The sequence below is a fragment of the Martes martes genome, assembly GCF_963455335.1.
Source record: "Martes martes genome assembly, chromosome: 7".
NCBI lineage: Eukaryota > Metazoa > Chordata > Mammalia > Carnivora > Mustelidae > Martes > Martes martes.
In genome coordinates this window covers 136411940-136436279 of record NC_137894.1, presented here as the reverse complement: position 1 = coordinate 136436279, position 24340 = coordinate 136411940, and the positions used below count along the sequence as shown (strand labels likewise).

At 53.0% G+C, this 24340-nt stretch overlaps 1 protein-coding gene across 1 annotated transcript in view; it reads right to left on the bottom strand.

Annotated features, from left to right (window-relative positions):
* Positions 1 to 4279: 4279 nt before the first annotated feature.
* LOC308346104 (uncharacterized protein C14orf132) overlaps positions 4280 to 24340 on the bottom strand; it is a gene marked incomplete at its 3' end in the record, with an annotated part of 44000 nt that continues 23939 nt past the window's right edge. The window contains exon 2 of the mRNA XM_080808713.1: positions 4280 to 4504. Within this exon, the coding sequence (XP_080664839.1) occupies positions 4280 to 4504 (225 nt within the window). The remainder of the gene's footprint in view (positions 4505 to 24340) is intronic.

Here is a 24340-nt window from a genome sequence, read left to right as displayed (position 1 = left end):
CAGCCTGGAGAGCCAGCAGGAGGATTGGAATCCCAGCTCTGTAGATGTGAGTTCTCAGTTTTCTCACCAGAAAAATGGGATAATAATAACACGCATTTCTCCGCACCTCACTTCTGCCTCCGAGGGGTGAGTTGACAAGTACACGGAAGAGGAACAGAGCACAACACAAGGAGGATGCACGATAAATGACAACAGTAAGGATAATCATTATTAATGATATCACTGCTAATGATGAAAGGAGGTCATGCTTCTGGAGGAGGACAGAGCATCTGTCTGGAAGGAATCGGGCGGCAGAGCAGACGACAGCCGAGTCTCCGCAGTCTCCAGGGAGGGATTCCGACATATGTTAGTGGTCTGGCTAGAATCCAGGCCTTCCGTTTAGAACAAGCTGGACAATGGCCTATCGCCTCTCCAGCCAAGTGGTACTAGCCTGCTCTCCCTGTCTCCCTCCGATCTCAGGGATCTCCTGAAAGGAGATAAACCGTCTCTCTCTCTGGAGGGTAAGGGGGGTTAGGAGAATTTCATCTGCCCCCTTGACCCAGATCTCAGGAGGAGGGAGGGACAGCAGAGCAATGATGTCGCCCAGGCCCACCCCGGAGCTGGAATCCCCTCGGAACACGCCAGGCTACCGTGTCCTCCGGCCTCTCCTCCAGAGCTCGGGGGACATGGGTCCAGCCTCCTAAATCAGGTGTCGTTCTGTTCGGTGGAGCGTCCCACATGCAGACAACAGTATGGGACCCCTATGGCTTGCGGAGGGAAGACGGGGAGGCATGTGGAGGGCCAGGCATGGAGAACTTTCCAGCAAATGCAGGGCCCCTTCTCTGAAGAGCAGCTACGGAAGAAGCTTCTTCCTCAGCGCCGGCCCACTAAGTCCGGGCGGGCTCTGGGCCAACCTCACCCAGGAGAAGCCGGTTGGGAGCCCCAGGCTGGGGTCTGCGAGAGGAACATCGTCCTGCCTGTTTGGGAGAGTCTGGGGCTCAACAGGACGCCTGAGCCTGGGCTGGAGCCTCACCCACCGCACGGACCGTCCCGACTCTCCTCAGCAATCCGGCTGCGCGAGCCTCGCTCCTCGTGTGGGCCCCTCTGTTGGGCTCCGGGTCGGAGCCAGGGGTCTTCTGCACGTGTCCCAAGAAATCTGCTTTCTGGTTACATCTCTGGCCACAAAAACCCACTTGTGCTCGGCTTTAAAGAGAGGGGCAGGTGACGGGGACCACCATCCTTGAAGCTTGGACAGAGACAGGGCAACGGGCAGGGGGACGAGCGTGCCGCGTTCTGAGGACGGTTAGACTTCTGCCTGTGGGAGAAGCCAGAGCTGGCCCCAGGTCACACCACGACATGGGACCTTGGGGAATGGCCTCTGCAGACCCAGAGCCTGGCTTAAATGAGGCCTGGAGGTGACACCCCAGCCACCGAAGGTGGCACGGTGTGGCAGAAAAAGGCTGCCTTTAGAGGCCGAGGGTCCAGCCGCAAGTCCCAGCTTGTCACATTCACACTGGGTGGCCCTGGGCAAGTTACTCTGCTCCTCTGAGCTTCTGGTTCTCCATGTATTGGAGCAACCATGCTGTAAGGTAATCGTACGGATTAAACGTGCGCGTGGGGGTCTAGCACGGAGCCTGGACGCAAGGCTCAGACAGCGCCTCCTGGCGGTTACCTAACGTCCACGACAGAGCTCCTCTGAGGAAGGCAGGAGGGACAGGACAGCACCCCCTCCGGCTGGAAGCCCGTCCTTTACCCTTCAGGGGACATCTATCCTCGAGGTCATCCGGGTGATGGTGGGAAAAAACCAGATCAAAACACTGTAGGAGACCGGGAGGGAGTGACCCTGAGCAGGTCACTAGAATCGCCCAACGCAGAGTTTGGACAAGCTGGGCCCTAAGCTCCAGGCTGTATGTCTGCGGCCCTGACCCAAGAGGGAGAATCCTTGAAAGTTGAATTTAACTGGCCTTTATGCCAGGGGAAAAGAAAGCCTTCATGCGGGAGACCCCCTATGCCCAGAATTTCCCAGAGAACCCCTGGCCCGCTAGGGCTGTCCTAGCTGCTCAGAGCCGGAGCCACAGGCTCCACCCCTCCCGGTCACAGCACACGGAAGCCCCAGAGCCCCGACGGCCATCACCACAGGCCATTTGCAGAGCAGGGAGCTGTCACACGCGTCTCTACGGGGCTCCTTTGGGGATGTAGGGTCAGAAGGTAGGGACTCAGAATATCTGCGCTGCAGTGACCTCCACAAAGACGCCAAGCATCACCTTGGCCCCTTCCCACCCCGGCTCCGGACCTCCTCCTTGGGTTCTCATGAGGACACCTGTCTCAGAAAGCCCTCGCTCACGGGGCACACGTGGGGGGCTTGAGACAGGGAAGAGTTTGCTCGAGGAGCATCTGGGATGACCGGCACGCAATGGCTGACCACCCAGCCCAGCCCAGCCCCTGTCCCCGCCACCCCGACCTCGTCCTGCCGAGAGCTCGGCCCTGTCAGTGATTCCAGAAGGAGCCCAGGCCGAAGGTCCCCCATCCCTTCTCCCTCTCTGCAAAGGTCATGCCAACTCTGCACTCGTGGCCTCCACTGGAGCTGAAGCCTTCATGTGTGGATGCATGCACGGCCACAGGGACCGACCTGACTACTAGGAGGTGGCGCGGTCTGGGGGTTGGGCTGCAGCTCAGCACCAAGGCCGCAGACGAGTGGCTGCCTCAGGACAATGAAGATGTCCCTTTGCCTGTCATCAGGAACAGCCATGTCTCCCAAAACCACAGGGACACAGTCAACCTTTTTGCAACTGTCTCTAGACAGCACCAGGGCTTCCCACCCCGTCTTTTAAGTTTCCCCACCACAGAGGGGACGTTTGGACCATTTATTTTCTTTTGCACAGCACGGGGAGAAAGCAAGGACAGCATTGCTCCTGGCCCACCGGCGAGGGAGGCTGCGTGTAAGCTTCCCCCACTCCGCTCAGCACAGGGCAGCTATCTGGGGAAGGGGGCTACCGGGCGGGAGCCTTTCCTAAGGACAGAAGTCGAGCGAGTCCTTCCCCATGCTGCCCCTCTCCCCCAGGGCACACCATCCCGGGCTGGTCTGCACAGGAGTCTCCCTTGCTGGCCAGAAACCACCCCCACTCCCCCAAAACCCCACCCCCACCTCTTGAGCCACTGACGTGGAGGAAGGTTAAGGAGGCTGACTCAGACAGAGCACATCCAGGTCTGCAAGAGAACGTGGGGGCCAGGCCCAGTGTAAAATGCAGCTGTCTGAGCACCCTGTGCACCCCCCTGACCCCAAACAGCTTCCAAACCCTCTGGGCATTCTCCCCGAGGGCAGCTGAGAAGCAGGGATTTGCTTAAGAGAGTGCTTCACTGGGGCCCGTCCCCCTGCTCTGACAGCGCCAGTCACCTGCCCTGTGATCATTGGCAAGTCGGGCAAATCGTGCCTCTCCCTCCCGCTGTCAGAAGATCAGGTGGGCGTGAGGCCACCATCTCTAAAATCTCTAAGTTCTCAGAAAGGAAAGAGCATCTGCCGGCGGCTGGTCTGAACTCAACGGCTCTGCCCATCTACGGTTTGAAGGCGCTTCTTCTCTTTTGAAAAAGAAGAGGAGGTCCGTTCGGCCGAGAACTCCCCCACTCCTGGAAATCCCACCCTGTCACCAGTCATTCCCCCTGTCCTTGGATTTCCTGATGCATCTGGGTCTCAAAAGGGGCCAAGTGTCTGGTGACAAAGGTGCCCTGTCCAAGTCAAACAAAGAACATTCTATGGCCCAGGTCACACCACCCATATTCCAAAGGGCTGAGTGGGAGACCACGGCTGGGCTGGAAACACTCCAGTTCCGACGGCTGCTCCTGCTCGGCACCCCACACACCAGGTGCAACAACTTGGCATAAAAACAAGACGCATACGTGATTATTTACTGCCAGCAAGCGATCGTCCCACCATGTCCATATTTCACACCTAACCAGCTATTTCCTCTGGTCTTACGTTCTTGGAATATAGGTTCAAAAATTCCCCACTTGGCTCCTTGCGAAGGCTTTGCCCCATCGTGCCTCCAGGGGCCGGAAGCTCACACTCCCATGTTTTCTGGATCAACTTGATCACAGCACAGAACACTGGAAATCGGGGCTGCTTGGGGGCACTCCTGATGCACGGTCGCTGCCCCCGGAGAGGCCATGGGCGTGGTCAGAACTCCTGGTTCCAGAAGGTGGGACCAGCCAAAAGCCAACAGCACCGGTGTCCCCAGCAAAGCCTGGCCCTGCTGTGAGCCCAGCGCGGGCTGAGCTGGCTCGGAGCTGGTGGGAGCCCCGAACCTCAGAAGGTGAAGGCATACACCACCCCGACCACCACAATGTTCCCCAGGGTAGCTATGATGGCGATCCAGAGTAGGACCGCATCGTTGGAGGACCGCGGAGACTCCTCCGGCTGGCCCTGGCCGCTGGAGGCCGCGTGGACGTTGGTTGAAGAGTTAAAGAGGGAGTACTCCGTGCTGAAGTCTTCGTTGGGCGAGTCCATGAAGGCGCCTCCCATCATGGGCAGCTGCGGAGAGGGAGAGAGAGAATTAATCTGGGCACACGGGGCTGGAGAGGAGCCTGGTCTGGTCTGGTCTGGTCAAGCCACCGGGTGCTCGGACACAGCATCTCACGGGCTCTCCTCCTGTTTGTTATCATGGATGGTGCCGCTACAAAAGGTCATAGAGACGGTAATGCTTGGAGGAAGACGCCCTCATGCCCATTTTGCAGATGGAACCGTTAAGGCACACAGCTCATGCACAGCTGTGGGCAGTCCCTCCACACCAGCATGGGGTATAAAACGCCTTCCTTCCTCTTCTCTCTGCAAAGTCATGATACTCAGCACAGACGATTAAGGAAAGAGAAAAGAGGAAAAAGAAAAAGTGAGAATCAGCCTCACTGCTTTAGGATAATGGCTGCTAACACGGTGATACTTTTCTTTCGCACTTTTTTCAGTGTGAGTCCGTATGTGTGTGTGAGAGAGACGGAGAGAAAACATGTTTAAACACGTGGTTTTATATAAAATTCTGAATAAAAATTCCTTCAGAACACCATTTTACCCATTGTATACTATTCAACCACAAATAAAACCCCAAGTTAACCATCCCCTACAATGGGAGATTCAGGAATTTTGTTTTTTTTCCCTTTTATAAACAATGCAGTCAGGGGTGCCTGGGTGGCTCAGTCATTAAGCATCTGCCTTCGGCTCAGGTCATGATCCCAAGGTCCTGTGATTGATCCCCGCATCGGGCTCCTTGCTCAGCAGGAAGCCTGCTTCTTTTTCTCCCACTCCCTCTGTTTGTGTTTCCTCTCTCGCTCTGTCTCTTTCTGTCAAATAAATAAATAAAATCTTGAAAAAAAATTAAATAAGTAAGTAAGTAAATAAATAAAGCAGTCAGAACAGCTAATTAACAAGTCAGGAAACGACAGATGTTGGCAAGGATGCAGAGAAAGGGGAGCCCTCCTGCACTGTTGGTGGGAATGCGAGCTGGTGCAGCCACTCTGGGAAACAGTGTGGAGGTTCCTCAAAAAGTTGAAAATAGAGCTACCCTACGATCCAGCACTACTGGGTATTTACCCCAAAGATACAAATGTAGTGAAAAAAAGGGCACATGCACCTGAATGTTCATAGCAGCAATGTCCACAATAGCCAAACTGTGGAAAGAACCTAGATGTCCATCAACAGACGAATGGATAAAGAAGACGTGGTGTATATCTACAATGGAATACTATGCAGCCATCAAAAGAAAAGAAATCTTACCATTTGCAACGATGTGGATGGAACTAGGGGGTATTATGCTGAGTGAAGTCAGTCAGTCAGAGAAAGACAATTATCGTATGATCTCCCTGATAGGTGAAATTTAAGAAACAAGACAGAGGATCGTAGGGGAGAGGAGGGGAAAACGGAGCAAGAGGAAACCAGGGAGGGAGACAAACCCTGAGACTCTTAATCTCAGGAAACAAACTGAGGGCTGCTGGAGGGGAGCTGGGCGGGAGGGATGGGGTGGCTGGGGGATGGACATTGGGGAGGGTATGTGATATGGTGAGCTCTGTGAATTGTGTAGGACTGATGATTCACAAACCTGTACTCCTGACACAAATAATACACTGTATGTTAATAATAAAAAAATTTTAAAAAATAACGCACCGATCGAGACCCTAGCTATCCCTGCCCTTGGGCGTACATACGTGCATCTACCTGCAATCATCTCTATTGTCGCAGATTCCCGGGCAGGGAACTTCTGAGTCAGTGGGTACGAGCACTTCAGAGCTCCTGGGGCACAGGGACGTGCTTCGCAGAAGAGTGATTCTCACTCCCAAGCCTCGCATACAAGGATGGCCGCATGTTGGCGCTCCAGAGGTCGGAGTAAAGGCTCCAGGCTCCAGGCTCCGGGTGGGGACGTGGGCTGCTCAACGGAGGGGGTGACCCTCCATATGGCCACAAGGAGACCTTCCCTGTTCCAGGTCTTCTGGGCCCTTCCAGAACGCCCCAGAGGCTAATGTCTCCAGGGCTGGCCCCCGCATCTGTTAGGCCCACGGTGTGTGTTTTGGATGGCACCAGGGAGAATGAGCAGTGAACAGTTACGCTCTCCTTCGGCACACACTACCTGAGCCCTTATTACCACCAGCACGGAGGCCCGGCCACACCCAGGGAGTATGCAAGAGATTTCAAGACTCACCACTTAGCTCTCCTGTCGGAGGGACCACTGTATCCCCATTTCACAGATGGGTAAGCAGAGGTCAAGGCTACATGGCGAGTTCATGGTGGAGTCAGGGTTGAGAGCTTCTCGCTCTGCACACAGTCACCCTGACTCCGGGCTCGGACTCCATGTTGGGGCTTGGAGATGTCAAGATCACTGTCCCCTGGACCCCAGGGGAGCAAATCAGGCGCCACTTCACTCCACCATTCATCCGACAAATAAGTTTGAAGGGTGCATGGATTAGGTGCCGGGGTTGCAGACTCTGGATACAGCGGTGAGCGAGACAGACGGGTCCACACTCCAGTAGGGGGATGAGAGCAGGGAGGAAGAAGAGAGGCCAGGTGAGAGCAGGGAGGGACGAAGACGGGGAGCACGTGTTGGAGGAACGTGAACCATCGGGATCAACGCAGGGAGGCTACCTTCATCCCAGCAGCCTCCGCAGAGCACCTGCTTGGCCGAGAAGGGCAGCCTCTCTGGGCTCGCTCAGAGAAGCCCAACATTTCATCCACAACACAGTTCTGCCTTTTATCTGGTGGGGACCCGCCGGCTATCACAACCTGGGGGTGTAGGGACAGCAGGGCCCCTGGGGATCTCGGGACCGGCCGGGCCCAGCCTGGGGGGCCGCTGCCCACAGGGGCTTGCTCACGGCATGAAGATCCGGCCAGCGCTGCGTGTGTGCGTGTGTCCCTTCTTACATGTCGATTACGGTTTAGCCGTATATTAAATTAAGACGTTGAGTTCAATGAACATGCTTAGTGCGTGTGAGTAGCTATCAGGACAAACACAAGCGAGAAGACCAATCGACATGCATTCTACGAGAAGTACAATTAAGAGTTTAAAGAAGCGAGCCGGGACCTCTTCTTGGCCCCAAGCTGGTGACGCAGATGGGATGGGTCACAGCCTCATGAGGCACAGGCGGCCAGAGGGGGGCTGAGGAGCTGGCACAGCCGGGTGGGCGGTGGAGCCTCTGAGTCCAGGGCCTTCCCATGAAACCCAGTCCTGCTTTGGGTCTCAGCTGATGGTCCCTCCCGTGCTCTGCTCCCCTGCACGCAGTTTATGTCCCTGTGTTAGTTTCCTATGGTGGCTTTAGCGAGTTGCCACGAATGACGACACACATTTATTCTCTTCCAGACCCAGAGATTGGAAGTCTGACATGGGTCTCCAAGGGCTGCCACCCGGGTGTTCACTGTGCTCCTGCCTCTTCTGGTTTCCAAAGGTGCCCACATTGGCCTGTGCCTCCTTCCTCTGTCTCCCAAGCCCGCACTGTGCTATCTTCCAACCTCTCTCAGATCCTCCCTCTTGCCCAGTATGGGGACCCTGGTGATTACCCTGGGCTCACTTGGATAATCCAAGATCATCTCTGATCTCAAGATCTTTTCTTCTTTTTTTTAAAGATTTATTTATTTGAGAGAGAGAGAGAGAACACATGGTGGGGAGGGGCAGAGGCAGAGGGAGAGAGAGAATCTCAAGCAGACTCCCCGCTGGGCATGGAGCCTGATGTGGGGCTCAATCTCTCCACCCTGAGATCATGACCTGAGCCAAAACCAAGAGTCAGACGCTTAACCTACCACACCACCCAGTCGCCCCTGATCTCAAGATCCTTAACCTTAATCATACCTGCACAGTCTCTTTGCCCCATCGGGTAACCTATCCAGAGGCTCACTTAATTGGACGTCAGTCTCCGCTACACAGGGAACTCTCTGGAAAGCAAGCCTTGTGACCTACTCATCTCAAGCTCTCTCAGCCCCACTGTTAACATAAAAAAGGTGACAAACCTGACCCTGTGGACATAATGACCCGAAGTCAGCAGAAGGGCTCCCTACCAGCTGTACTCCATCAACCCAGTCCCACAGAGCCCCTCGGGGATACAGTGCATTCTCCAGACAGTGAGCTCCCCTCTGCCCTGCATCTGCCACAACAGAGAGCTCGGCACTGTGCCAGGGACCACGGCTGTTGTCTGATCAATACTGTCCCTCTGAGGGTGGGGACAAGGGTGGGTTCCGGTTCAAGACAGACATGGGGGTGAGTCCGTATAGTAAAGCTAGGTGGGTCCTTCAACCCACTTGCCCGTAAGTAGTGAAGATAATTCATTGTCTTCAGTGGAACCAGCAGGATTCTTGCAAGGAGGAAATAAAACCGTCGATGATAAAATGTGGCCCAAGACTGTCATTCAGTAATTCCTCATGTTTTCTCCTTTTATCATTCTTTGTAGAAATTCAAAACCAGGAGCCTTGCGTGTGTCTCTTATCCAACTGCTTAAGCAGAAGGGAGGGAAGGGGGACCCTGGCGTTTCCAGATGTGCATTTTATGCGATCCATTAATCAGGCACTCTCTTGCAGGTGCAACAGACCGTCCCCCTGCTCCCCAACTTATGTTCAGGCTGAGAGATGCTCTAAGTCTGGCCAGTGCTGTCATTTGATCCTCTGTCTAAGGTGTTTGTTTGTTCTGATTTTTTTCCCCTATGTAAAACAGAGTCCACATTCAAAGTGTCCACAGATGTGAAAACAAGTTTAAATGGCGAAATCTCATGAATAGGAAACAACAAACACAAAGGTCAGCCTCAATTGCAATATTGGGAAATTGGAAACGGCTGACCAGGAGGACTCATGATCAGAGCGACGGACCGTAGCTGGAGTCACCCCAGAGACAGATGGTGAGAGAAGCATCTGGGAGGCCTCTTGGAGATGCCCCTCCTCCCCTACCGCGTGACAACTGGGCCTTCTCACGCCAGTGGGCAGATGTGGTCACTGGCCCCCTGGGAGTGGAACCCTTGGATGAGGTTTCAGCTCAGAGCAGATCTGGGGGTGAAGACTTCTAACTTCCCACCCTGCAGAAGCGAGAGGCCCATGGAGGCAGAACCAGATCCCGGGCATTTGAGGCTGAGTCACAGGGTGGGGCGTTGGCGGGAGGAGCGGGGATCTCGTTTCCCCAGCAGAGGAGGTGGTTACAGCCAGCCGGCCGGGTCAGAAAGAAACCTGTTGGCTTGTTAAAGAGGGGACACCAGCACAGGTCAACATTCAAGCTCCTTGCTGTCGATCAAGGCTGTACTTCCTGACGGTACCTTTCAGGAGAGCAGGAGCCTTCCTGGTTTCCTGCAGCATCCCCAGGGCCCAACAGAGCTGGTGCTCAGAAGATAGAGGGGGAGCCAACGAACTCCAGGTCCATCGGCCAAGATTTCCGAAGGCACGCTGAGCCCGCACTTCCCGGCTGGGCGATCCGGGCCCGTTTCCTAACCTAACCTGTCCGAGCTCAGGTTTCCCCCAGAAACCCAGGGGCAAATGCCAGACACTGCCTCCCAGATGAGGGCTGCCAGGAGGGGCAAAACGCTGTCTGCAGTGGGAGGTGGGGAAGGGGAAGTCACCAAATAAACTCAGAGAGCATCCCCGACACTAAAAGTGAAGTCAAGGATGATAATATGGGGGCCAGACTCAGCAGTGCACCTGTCCCGGAGGAAAAGGGCGGGGGCAAAGGAGATTGGTTTTGCCCATAACATTTTATTCTAAGAAAAGATAAGCAAACAGGATGAGCTATTAGAAAGAGTCTCTTCCGGTCACTGGGCACTTTTCAGTATTTTCAACCTCTAATGTTAATAGCAAGGCTTAAACAACAGGAGTGGGTCACAGACCGGGTGGGTCTGATCACCACTGCGGGCTGGCGGCTCCCCCGGGGGACCCCGGCCCTCGGTGCTGGAGACCAGAACGGTGTGGAGGGGTTCCAGGAAAGTGTAGATGTGCGGACCCCAAGGTTCCAACCGTGGAAATTCACATGGTCCCCACCCCATCCCCTCCTCCCTGCACACAGCAGAGCTGCTGCGAGGAGGCCCGGGGAGGAGGCCCGCCTCCGGGTCCCCATCTGTTCCTGCCGAGAAGAGGGAGGTTAGATAAATCTCCCCTAGGCTGGGCCTCTCCAGAGGAAGGAACAGAAGATGCTTTCAAAGGAAAATCTTCAAAGAGATGGCTCTGGCAGAAGTTTCCAGAATAATGCCCACGCTCCAGGGGAGGGGACACCAGAGACAATGGGTGTTTGTTGCTGGAGGCTCTGGGAAGTGGGTTTGCTGGCCTCATGCTGGGTCCCACCAGACCCTTCTCCCCCAGAAGACTGTCCATCCACAGGGCTCCTGCAGCATCTCGGCCACACATGGGATCTGATCCTCTCCTGGACTGTGGATTTCAAAGCTAAACTTATATGAGGGTAGAAGCATCCAGATTGTCCCCATCTCCAGTGGGTGGGGACACTCTGGTGCTGCTGAGGGCTGACAGGCCTGGCCCTGCTTCCCTCTCTGAGCCTCACTTACCCAGGAGCTGCTCAGAGGAGTGACAGCCAAGGCCAAGCTCGGGGCTCAGAAGCCCTTGCCAGACTCTAAGAAAGCCAGGGTCAGGTGTAGACGGTCTTCAAGTGAGGGTTGCGTGGTGAGGGCTGGGAGACAGGCCTTTGGGTAAAATCTGCACCTCCTCCCAAGTGCAAACTGAATTTCAGAGAAACAACAACAAAACCATTTTTTGATGTAAGTATATCCCAAGTATTTCACGGGACCTACTTGCAGCAAAAAAATCTTACTGAAAAATGATCTGACATTTAAATTTAACGGGGCCTCCTGCATTTTTATTTGCTAAATCTGGCAACTCTGTGTGCGGCCACTCTGAGAAAGAGCTGCAATTTCAGAATTTGTGTGAGGGGCCCCGCCCTCGGGTCTGTCTCTCCAGAGCCCGCCATCTGCAGCCGGGGCTCTCTGGGTGACCTCGTTCCCTGGAAAATTCCAGGAGGCCTCTGGCCGGCCTACAAACATTATAAAACCAATTTCTTCCCTTACTGCCTTCTCGCAGGGTCTCTGTGGTCCAAATATAAAGGCTGGACAGCCTGGGAGTGCCGTCCATCATTTGTTAGTCATTCAACAAACACTGAGGGCCTGCTGGGCACCTGGAGGCACTGGACCGACCCCAGGGGTGCCCAGGGGAGACATCGAAGGGCTTAACATTTAAAAGGAATACAGATAAACTCTCAGCCATAAAACGGCATTTAGTGCCCTTTAACAGAGATGAGAACCAAGCAACGGGGTTCTCACAGCATGAAAGAGGGCAGGCTGCTTTTAATCCCTTGAACCGGAGAATCAGGCACAAGGCTGAGCCCTGGCTCTGTTCCTTTCTGGCTGTGTGCCTTGAGCCAGTGACTGACCCTCTCTGGGCCTCTGTTTCCTATCTGTCCAAGGAGGATAATAGCAGGGACCACTCTGTCGGGTGCTGTGGGGGTGAAGTACCCAACACCCGGGGGTGTAAGGACCCAACACCCGGGGCCCCTAATTGTTAGTATCATCCCTGCTGTCATTACTGGCCGGGCACAGAGCCAGGCCTGCTCCCCTCTCATGGCCTCCCCATCGTGGGGCTTTTGTGATTTTCTCCATTTTCCACCCTGAAGACACAGGTGCGGGGAGCTTCCTGGCGTCCTCCCTCCTGTCTCCCAGCATCGACAGCTAAAGCCCTAGAGAGCCCCCCTCTTTGTAGACAGAGGGCAGGGAAGAGGGGCTCCAGGGAGCTGGAGAGTTTGGGGGAATCCCTAATTTCTTTCTCTTTTCTCTCTCTGGCTGCCTTGGGGCCAGCCCCGGTTGCTGGGTGCTCTTCAGCGGCAGTGGTGGGCAGCGGCAGGGACCGGGGACCTAAAGTGCAAGACAAAACCCTTCTCTCCGGCTAGAGGAACTGAAGAAAGGGCCCTTGCGGTTTGAGGTGTGGGTAGTTAGTTCTTCTTATCCCTCCTCTCTCGCTCTCTTGCTCTCCAGCTCTCTTGTCTCCTGCTTTGCCCTGCGGGCATGATGACAGTTCAGACCTGTGGGACACACAGGGCAATAAAGTCAACAGGCTCCCAATTGGAGGGTTAGGGAAGAAGGTCCCTGGGAGCCAAGGAGTATCCCAGGGGGAGAGAGTGCAGAAAGGATCCCCTAGCTCGGCACAGAACCTGTGCACATTCTGGGCTCGCTCTGTGCTATACAGGCATGTGAGTGACCCAAAGAAGCCTCATGAAACCTTGAATAGGTCTGGATGCACCCCTGAGAGGGGCCCGTGCTAAAGAGAGTCGGACAGCATCGCCACGCGGTTACCGACGGACCCACGCTGGGACCACCATTTGCAGAAGGCGCGGCAAAAATCTCCTGAACAAAAGAAATATCCAAATGGTCTCACTGACTCATTCTACCAAACACGCACCAACTCCTCACAATCTCTTCCAGAAAATAGAAGAAGGAAGGTCACTTTTTAACTCTTTTTGTGGAATGCTTCCCAAATCAGATTAATGAAGCCAGCACAACCCTGCTACCAAAATCAGAGATATGACAAGAAAAGAAAATCGAAGATCAATATCCTAATTAAATACAGACAAAAAGTAGAATGAGAGCTATTAGTGAACCGAATCCAGCAATACATAAAAAGATACTGTATTTTTTGTTGTCTGGGTCAACATTAAAAAATCGGTTAATGTAATTCATTACCCTCACAGAAGTAAAAAGAAACAAAACATAATTGTATCCATGGACACAGAAAAATCATTTGACAAAATTAAACATTGACTCACAGTAAAATTTCTTGGCAAACTAGAAATAGAAGGGAACTCCCTAAGTCTGATCAAGACCATCTACAAAAACCAAAAACCATCACCAAAAAACAGCTTAAAGCTAACATCATACTTAGACTATTAAACAAATCAACTGGATGTCTACAGTCAAACAATCAACAATTGGAATGTGAAGATAGTGTAGCATTTGCAAAAGAGATACACAAATCGATGAGACAGAACAGAGCATCCAGAGCTAAATTCACATAAATATGGTCAATTGAATTTAAAAAAAAATCTCAGAAGAAATTCAGTGAAGAAAGGGTAGTCTTTTCAACTAATGATGCTAGAACACTTGGTTACTGATGTGTCAAAAAGATAAATAAAAATATAAATAAAAAAACAATAAAAAAACAAAAAGATAAATAAAAATATCCCTGTACCCTGATCTCTTATATAAAAATTACCCCCCCCAAGACCCCACCTCATGCCTTACACAAAAATTAACCCAAAATGGATCACAGACCTAAATGAAAATGAAAAAGTATAATACTTATAGGAAAATACAGAGAAGAATGTCTGTGACCTTGAGTTATGTAAGCAAAGAGTTCTTAAATCCAACACCAAAAGTGCAATTCATACAAGAAAGCATTGGTAATCCAGATTTCATCAAAATTAGAAACTTTGCCTCTTCGAAAGGCACTGATAAAGAGAATGAAAAGACAAACCATTGACTGGAAGAAAATATTTACAAATCATGTATCTGACAAGGGACATGTAACCAGAATATATAAAGAACTCTGAAAAATCAACAATAGGAAAACAATTTGAGAAATGAGCAAAAGTTTTGAATGGTCACTGCACAGGAGATACGCAGAAGGCAGAGCAACACATGAAAAGATGTTCAATGCCATCAATTATTAGGGAAATGCAAGAAAAAACCAACATGAGACACCACTGTACGCCTATTAAAATGCTTAGTTTTTCTTTTTCTTTTTCTTTTTAAAGATCATTACTTAGTTCTGGCGAGAATGTGAACCAGCTGGAATTCAAATACAAGGCAGGTGGGAAAGTAAAATGGTACAGCCGTTCTGGAAAATTTGGCAGTTTCTCATAAGCATACACTTGCCGAACGACTTGGAAACCCTGGTCCCGTGTATTTGCCCCCAAAGAAATGAAAACATACATTCGTAGAAAAAGCTGGGCAAATGTTTAGAATAGCTTTATTCATAACTACCCCAAACTGGAAGCAACGCAGATTGTCTTTCAACAGCGCGGAATAAAACAAAACCAAAAAACGGCGATAGGATCATGCAGTAAAATACTAGTCAGCACTCGAAATAGATCAGCTCCGGATGGACAGCAGCGCGGGGGACTCTCCAGCACACGAATAAGCCAGACAGAAAAGGCTTCGCGCTGTGTGATTCCATCCCCGTGACGATCTGGAGGAGGGAGAAATGACAGGGTGACGGCGGGAGCGGGCGCGGGTGCGGGGTGAGCAGGAGGGCAGCTGCAGGAAGTGTCTGGGGTGAGGGAGGGGACTGTGGCTGCGGTCACAGGACTCTGCCTTTGTGAGAACTTACAGAGCTGTATGTATGCCCTGGAGGGGGTGTATGTTGGAAAGGAAATTACAGCACACCTCGAAGGCCACCGCTGTTTCTGCAGCCCACGGGAGCCATGCAGTGTTCTCCACGCCCTGGGAGGCAGGGGGTAGGTGGGAGGGGCGAGAAACACCGGCATTCCCACTGTACCGGCTGGAGCTGAGGCTCCCCCTGCAGAACTGGGCTGGGGAGGCTGGGGGAGGCTGGGGAGGTTGGCCCTAACCTGCATAGGGCCTGAAGCCTGGGCTTTTTCCACTGCCCCTCCCCCCGGATTTTCCTGCGTGTATGGCCAAGGCAGGTAGGGGAAACTGAGGCACGTGGTCCATGGCAGACGTCACCGTGACATCCCCACGGGCTGGCTGAGGGCTTAGGACCCTGACCTGAGGAAGTGCTAAGCACCCTGCCTGTTCGGCCTCCTGGTGGCCGCTCCTTTCCTGGACCAGGAATCCCATCCCAGACTTCCGCGTACCAAAATGCCACCCAACTTTCCAGGTCCAGCTACTATTTCTGGAACCTTCCCTTGAAGTTTCAACTTCCTTTGGTTCTCAGAGCATTTTATTTGTGGCTGTCCGACCATCTCCCCACTGCCAGAACACTGTGAACTGCATTCATAAGATATGGGGTGTGTACCCACACTCCCGCACACGTGCTATCATCCATCATCTGACCCCTGGGGCTGGTCTCCCTCTGGACGTTTAGGGTTTTCATTTACAGGCATGGATCACAGCTCCCCAAAGTTGAGGGGTGCCACCTCCCAGGCCTGGCTACAGAGCTGGGTCAACAGGCTTCCCCCTCCCCCCAGCCCCACCTGGAGGCAGGGCATGGGCTATGGCTGGTTGGTCAAAGTCTGGGGGTCCCCACGGGGCTGTGTGGGGAGTGTCAATGGCTTCGGCGGAGTGACGACAGCAGATGGCGGAGCTTGGGACACAGGTTTATGCCGCCAGGTCCAGGGGAGGCTGAAGGGGTTGGTGAGGAAGTCCCTTTAGGAGGCAGGCACGGACGCCAATGGCCACTGGAGGGAAAGGAAGCAAAAGATCTCACAAAGCAGATTGCACACCCAACACACCTGCAAATACGTGTACACCGAAACACGTGTGCACACGTGTCCATACAGCATCACTCAGAAGAGCCCGAAACCGGAAAGAGCACACTTGCCCATCTGCTGGAGAATGGCTATGTCGACTGTGGCGCACTCATACAATGGAATCCTGCACAACGAGAACCATGAGCCACAAACATAAAGATGACCCCAAAAACCCAGCCTCAGATAAGAACGTACTCTGTGGTCCCAGTTATTTCAGCGGGTCTCAACTGGGAGTAATTCTGCACCCCCTGGGGACTTTAGGCGACGTCTGGAGACGGTTTTTGATTGTCACAACCGAGGAGGAGGGCGCACTACTGACTACCTAGTGGGTGGAAGCCAAGGCTGCGGCTGACCATCCCACAGTGCCCGGGACATCCCCCCACGACACAGAGTGATCCAGTCCCAATATCAACAGCATGTCGACTGAGAAATCCTGATTTTTATAAAGGTCATGATCAGGCAAAACTAGTATCTGGTGTCAGATTCAGCCTATGGCTTCTGATGGAAGGGGTGAAGGCTGGGAGGAGGGACAAGGGTGTTTCAGGGCAGAAGGCTGGCTGGTCTGACCCGGGCGCTGGTGATGGGCGCTCCCTTAAAAAACACCCATCAAGCTGTACACGGTCCTGTGTGTCTGTCCTACTTCCAAAAGTTGTCCTTTAAGAAGATGGAGGGAACAACTAAACTTGCCCAGGAATCTCGGATTTGATTTCAATGACGTTTGAGATGGAACCTCTACTCGGAGTATCCACAGCTTATGGGATGTTTTTCCCCTTCCCGGCACACGAGGCAGGGCTCAGAGGGAGCTCGCCTGTCTGCAAAGTGCAGACAAGAGCATCCTGATGGGGCCATCATCGCCCCACACTTGTGGGGCTGCCTGCAGGGATGGAGGGGAGATATGGTGACCCAGGGGCATCCTGAGGGTGGCGTCACAGCAGGATGTAGGGCAGGCAGCTTAGTCCCCCCCCCCCCCCCCCCCCGCACGCCTTCAGGTCGCACCTTCAGAATGGCCAATGGCCCAGCTGGGGTGCTTGCCTTCCTTCGCGCCTTCCAAAAAGGACGCAGAATCTGCCTGTGGGAAGAGGGAAGGACTTTGCCCAGGGTCAGTCCCTCAGCTGGCAAAGGACAGGAATTGGAAGGTGAGTGTAAGCACATGAGTTTGGAAGTACGTGAAAGAGAGAGAGAGAGAGAGAGAGAGGAGGGAGAGGGAATGTACGAACGAGAGAATTCACGTGCACAGGGGAACGAAACTTTGTGATCCACACACCAGTTCAGACTTGGAACCCGGGTTACTGGTGACAAGCCCTGGATGTCTCCTCCTCCCAGAGTCCTGGCGTTTCTGTAAATATGGTTTGCAGTTTATGTGCCCAAGGCTTCCCCACGGGGAGAGACGGGACAGGCTGCGGTGGTGCAGAGAGCCGAGTGAGGACGGAACCGGCTCCAGAGGGACAAGGTGGGCTGGGTTCCTCTCCAGGGACCCAAAACACAGCAGCTGTCTGTGCTTCGTGGGACACAAACAGGGAAACCAGTTCTTTTAAAAATAAATGACCAGGCGAAGAGTGTAGGGTTCTGGGCACTGAGAGTTAATCACCAAGGTAAATGGACAATCCTCAAAGGACTCCCAGAGCGCCCTCCACATGGAAAACCCTGCTTTGGTCAAAGGGCCCACGGCTCACGGGCTCCCCCCCCCCCCCAGCTTGGGCGCCAGGTGGCATGTGGGCCAATCGTCCTGGCTCAGTACTGAAATCAACCCCCATCCTGAGAGCAGGGCTCTGGGGCGTGGGATCTTAAGTGGAAGCAGGACTCCATCCAGCTCTGTGAGATTCCTCCCTGGGACCTGGGAATGTGCTGGAAGAAATGCTAATGAGCACAGGTGTGAAGACTTCTTGATGAGGAGTTTGTGCCAAGGGCCCCATATCAACTCCAGGTTGTAAGAACACAGGTCAGCATGGCACAAGACGGCCTCCCAAATAAAGAGAGCCTTTCCCTCGAAACGATTAACATTTACACCCTCTACAACGTAAGAGAGGCAGCAGTTCACAGAGCTCAGCTCAACATCCTTAGTGCCTTGACCTCCACCTCGTGCCTGATTCACGAAGCCGTGGTCAGTCACCAGTCATCAGTCTGAGCCCCGGGCCTTTGAGGACAGTGAAGGGGGCTGAAACCTTCGAAGGCCACCCACTTCCCCCAGCCAGTTGCCCTGGCCCCATGGGGGTCACCACGTGTCCCTCTCATGTTACCTTGCTCCTTGACTGTCCCATACCTGCCCTGGTTAGACAGAATGCCTCTCAGGGAGGTGGGATCTTAGAGATGGTCAAACCGAGGCTTCAATAGGTTAGACATTCCCGAAGTTCCAGAGGCTGAATTCAAAATGCCTATTACATGGTTCCTGGCAACATTCCAGGATGATTCTTATGGAAATCAATAGTCTGTGTATTGGGGTGTATTGGGGTTCGCAGCAATATTACAGGATGATCCTTAAGGAAACTATGTCCCCGTGCTCAGCGGCTGGAACAGGTGTAAAGGCAGCAAGGTGTCCGCGGACAGAAACCTTGCCCAGAAGCCCGAAGGAGGGGCTCCGCTGAGGAACGCGCCTGTGTCCTGCTCACCCTCTCCGCAAGCCGTGCCGCCCGCTGTGCTCCGGACACCGGCCGCACACTTGCTCCCCCTGGAGGCAGAAATGAACGGTGCCATCGGATCCCGCTTCGGTCTCCTTCGGAAGCGGGAAATCCACTTCTCCTCCCCAAGAGGGTATCAGCAAGGGGCTCTGCCTCCTTCTACAGATGTTGAGGCTACAGACCCGAGTCCACACCGGCCTCGGCAGTGAGCGCCCCCCCACCCCGACCCCTGGCCCCGAGCTTCCGGCATCCTGCCTACGAACACTCCGCTGGGCATCCCGCCTACACCCCAAACCCCCGAGAGCCCTGTCACGAAGTCACTCAGCCCCAAGCTACTCTGGGATGCTGTCCTACAGAGAACTGGCCTCCAACTTGGCTATTTTGTTGAAAGAGCACAAGGAAAAAGGCAGTTCTGCTCTTTCATCAAATCGACCACCCACAGCCGGCCGCCCACCTGGCTGTGCCTTCCTTCTTGTCGGCTCCAGTCAAGGGCAATGCAGCCGCCCGATGCCAACACTTGCCACTCGTGTTGGCTCCTGTTCACGTGCTGAAGAGTTGCTAATGAAAAACAGCGTAGGAAATAAAAATAAAAGCTAATATTTATGGAGAGTCTGCTCTGCACCAGGGACGTGTTGGGTCCTTTTAGGGCATGATCGCATTTTGTCACCAACAGCCCCATGAGTTGGGTACTGTCCCCATGCCTGCGGGCAGGGGAAGAAAGGAAGGCACAGAGTGAAAGGAGGATTGGGGAGGTTATCACCCCACCGTCCTCTCCGTGGCCACAGTGATTGGACACCCCCATGAGCCAGCGGATACTTCCTTCTCTTGTGGGGTGTCTAAACAGGCCAGGAAGGCAGAGGTGACACCCGGGACACTCACCAAGGTGACAGGGCACCGTGACATCAGGACCAGTACTGAGCACACACAGGGAGCTTCTAGAGTGACATCTGTGTTCATTTCAGTGCCTCCTCGAGGAGCACTGTGACATCAATCTCCTTCAGCAGCCAGGGGTGGCAATGGGTCAGATCCCACACCCTCAGGGACCACACTGCCTGCCCCCCACCCCCAACTGGGTGTGCCGGTTGTTTCCACCCAGCCCCCTCGCTGCTCAGGCGGCCGCCTCTGCTTCATGCTGGACTGTCCCTCCACTGCCTGTGGATCCTCTCCTGAGCCTCTCCCGAGCCTCTCCGGAGCCGGCTGGCAGGAATGAGCAGGAATTCACAAAAAAGGGCTGCTCCGGATGCTGTCACTCTATGGTACAGCGTCCATCTCGCCCCAGCCCAGCAGGAGGTCAGTGGCTGGAGGTTCAGAGGGGTGTAGTCATTTTCCTGAGCTTGCACAGTTCCAAGTGGCTGACCAGGAATCAAAATCCACACGTGCCAACCCCTCACCCTTGTCATAGCTCTAGGCTGCATTACGGCCTTCTCCGCTGGGTTCCCATAAAACTTTGTTCCTACAACCGATAGAACATTTAATACATCGTCTTAGATTTATGACTTTACGTGATATTTATTATATTATTGTACTATGTTACATTAGGTGATGTTATGTTGTATTACGTTGTTATAGTTCGCGGTGTACTAACATGTTATGTTACTTTATATTATGGTTAGCTGTGCATTGAATGATGTGACATTACATAATGTTACATTATATTCCAGTCGGCTGTATCCTAACATTATGTTATTTTGTTGCAGTGTGATGCTCTCTTAGATTACATTGTATTATAGTCAGCTGTGAACTAAGATTACATCATAGTACATCTTTAAGTCACATTATAGTAAATTGTATTACAATTAGCTGAGTTCTGATCTATCTTTCTTAGGGAATGTGAGCTTCCTCAGAATAAGAACAGAGTCTAATCTCCCTTTGTATTCCCAGTGCCTAGCATGTCAATTCGCACAGAACATTTTATTTAAAAGAACCTGCTCGATTGGTGGCTGTACCTTGTGCTATTTGAGACGATGTCTGTAGGATGGATAAGGTTCTACTTGTGACTGAACACGTGTAGACCCAGGAAAAACCCAGGACCCAGGAAAACAAGGATATTTTTGGCAAGGCTTAGAGCACTACTGAATTAAAAGGAAAAAGCAAATTCACCACTTTTGAAACCGTTGCCATAGAAACTCAGTACAACACAGCAGGAGAAAATGCTGGCTTGGTCAGAACACACATCAACTCTGATTACCAGTAATGGAGGAAACGCTTGCCTTGGGGGACAGAAATGCCAGGCGGCGGGGCTCCAGGGCTCCCAGGACCCTGTCCTCCATGCTGTGTCCATGGTCCTCTGTGAGAATCAGGGGGGCAATGCTTATTTTGAGGACACTGACTGAGAACGTGGAGGAGAAGCAGCCAAGACCTGGTGGGGATGCTGCCGTCCTCCCTGGTAGCACCTGCCGTCCTCTCTAAGGCCCGGGCTTCCTGGGCTGGCCACCCCTCTGTTGGTTCAGCTTCGAAAAGCTCCTGTCACTATCACTGGGTATGAACAGTTGAGCACACACAAAACAACAGGGAGTTTTAAAGTTTTCCCCTAGGAAATAGTGGGCAAAAGATGTCAGGTTAGTGCTTATTCTGCCCCAACTCATTCACGAATATCTTTGGGATGATTCAATAGTGGGACTAGTCCCCTGTGTGCGCCCACATCCTCGTGATCATACTAAACTCCCTCTCCCTGGCGCAGTGGACTCTCAAGGCCTTGGGGCGAAGGCTGGGAAATTTGTTTGTTCAACTGGTCATTCATTCACCGGCCGGACAAAGCAGCTACTACGTGCCAGGGATACTGGCTGGAAGCCAGAAGTGCAAGGAGAGAAACCATGTGCTCTTTACTTTGGAGGAAGAGGGAGAAAGAAAGGAAGAGAGGGGGAGGAGCAGGAGAGCGGGAGGGAGAGAGGGCAGAGAACAGAACTAACAAATGAAATTAACTGGAACAGAGCATCACTCCCGTCTGCGAGGGCGAAAGCCCTGGAGAGAGGGGAGGCAGGGCCGTGACCTACCCAGCGTGCTTACCTCCCTACGCGGAGGCTTTTGGATCTTTTTTCTTTTCTCTTCTTTCTTTTTTTTTTTAAATTTTTTTATTATTATTTATTTGACAGAGATCACAAGTAGGCAGAGAGGCAGACAGAGAGAGAGGGAAGCAGGCTCCCCGCTGAGCAGAGAGCCCGATGTGGGACTCGATCCCAGGACCCCGAGATCATGACCTGAGCCGAAGGCAGCGGCCCAACCCACTGAGCCACCCAGGCGCCCCTCTTTTTTTTTTTTTTTTTAAAGGCGAGGAAAGACGGCATTTGAAAGTATTCTTGCCATTAAGTGGAGGGTGACTATCGCCATAGGAAAAATGTCTGGATCATTTTTTTATCTCCCTTCCTCTGCACCACAAAATCATTTTCAGTAGTCACTGTGGTGTGAGACAAATGACAAGAACAGAAGCCCAGGCACTCTTCACTGGGGGGAGGGGGGACCATCGGGACCTCCAGGGGAACGTTTTTAGTACACCGGTCTCCTCCCAGTGATGACGGTCCTGGTGAATGTGCCGTGTCCTCCACAGGGACACCTGTGTCAACAGAAGAAGAGACGGGACACAAGGGAGGGAATGACTAATGTCCTAGGAAGCTTCCAGAAGGTCTCCATGCAGGGGTGTCCCTTGAGATAGGTCCTAATAGATGTACAGAAAACCTGTGGGCAGACGGGGGTGTTGTTCGTCCACTACTTGCTGATACTGGGAGCCGGGAGCCAATGAGAAGCGATCTCTCCCCGTCTTTTGTTGGCCGCAGTTACCGTGTCGGGAAGCTGGCCACTGTCGATGCAAGCTGGCTCAGAACACGTGATGTACACTCGCTGGGGTTTCTTTGTTTTCATTTGTTGATTTAAGATTTAGGCGCCTCGGTGGCTCAGTCAGTTAAGCAGCTGCCTTCAGCTCAGGTCACCATCCCAGGGTCCTGGGATCGAGCCCCGCATGGGGCTCCCTGCTCAGCGGGGAGCCTGCTTCTCCCTTGCCTGCCATTTCCCCTGCTTATGCTTGCTCTCGCTCTCTCCCTCTCCCTTGCTCTGTGTCAAATGAATAAATAAAATCTTTTAAAAAATTCATTAAAAAAAGATTTATTTGAGAGAGAAAGAGAGAGAGACAGCGCGCACAGGGGTAGGGGCAGAGGGACGGGGAAAAGGAAAGAATCCCAAGCAGACTCCGTGCTGAGCAAGGAACCTGACACAGGGCTCGATCCCGGGACCCTGAGATCATGATCGGAGCCGAAATCGAGAGTCGGACACTTAAAATGACTGAGCCCTCCAGGCACCCCTGCACTCACAGGTGCTTCTGCAAACCCTGCTGGGTTGGAAGCCGGAGGAAGAATCCCCCCCATCCGTGTTCATGAAGCCACATCACAGCCCCCTGCATGTCCATGGGAGGGAAATCCAGCCCGTGTGTTGTAAAGAAAACAGGGCCAGAGAAATAAGGGAGGCTGGAGCCCTGGGCAATCCCTGCCAGAGAGAAAGGCCGGTCCCCGGAGCAGGCGCGGAAGCAGGGTCCCAGCGTGGAAAAAGCCAAGAGCCAGAAAAGCAAAGAGAAACTGGGCTAGGACTCTCATGATTCCTCAAGAGGACCTCGGAGTCCCGCTCCTCAGGTCAAGAGCGCTTTTAAAGAACAGGATTCCTCTGCCACTGACGTTCCCCTTCACAACCTGGTCCTGAGCGCAACCATCCGCCAGCGGGGGCTTGGCCAGGGGTGAGGAGAGTGGAGAGTTAACTCACAGCTGAAAATCAGCAGGGGCTAAACAAAAAAACTTTCCGGTCTCAGCTTCCAGACCTCAAACAGACACGCCATGATGATCCCGACCTCCTCCACCTCCCAGAGGTTTTGCAAGGGTCAGATGAAATGATTTTTCCTGCTATGTGATGAAAGTCACAGCTTTACCATTTTACCATGTACCGATGTTTGTTTTATGACTCAGGACCGTGAAGAGCCGAGTTGTTACCTTTGATCCTGAGCGCACACAGTAGGTCCTCACTCTATGCTCCCAGCCTTGTCTGGGCTAACTCAAGTCTGTATTATGCTCCGCAGGAAATCTGCCTGTTGGAGAGAAATCGTCTCAGGAACAAGGCTATATTCTCCTCAAGAGTATTTAGGGCTAACGAGGCTCAGGGCGCCCCAGGAAGGATGTGCTTGAACAGCACAGAAACAAAGAAAGTGCTTCAACCCTCTGTTGAAAAACCCCGGTCCGGTTTCAGCTGAAAAGTTTGGAAAAGGGATGTGGGCCTCTCCCCTGCGTGGTCTGGCAAGGATGCCACTCAGAAAAGTGGTCTTGTGGGTACCGATCGTTATCAGCGGCTGGCAGGGCGCTGGGGAGGAGGCATTTTCTCCTAGAAGACTTGGAAAAATGCTTCCTTTCTAAGTGGTAATGACAGTCCCAGTGTTGCAAAGGATTAGCGTAGAGATGCACGTGGGGGGCTATAAAATCAATGTCTGCTTTTGCAAAAGGCAGGGAAGAAAGAAGGGGGAATAAAGGAGAGGGTAATACAAAAATCCACTAGTCCTTTGGCTTTTCTTCCTCTTTCCCTCCTCCTCCCTTTCTTCCCTTCTTCCCTCCTTCCTTCCTCCTCCATCCCTTCCTCCCTCCCTGGCTGGGAGCAGTCAGCAGCTGTGATGCTCATCGTTGCTGTGGGCTCAGGCCACTTCCCCTGTGACCACGGACCCCCTACTTCATCCCAAGCCCACCTTCTTCATCGGACCCTGGGGACATCAGCCCAGCTGACTGGGGTGGGGGGAGGGCAGGTTCAGAGACAGTGGGCGCCTGCTGCAGGCACTTGATAAGCACAGGGACTTTCTGAGAAAAG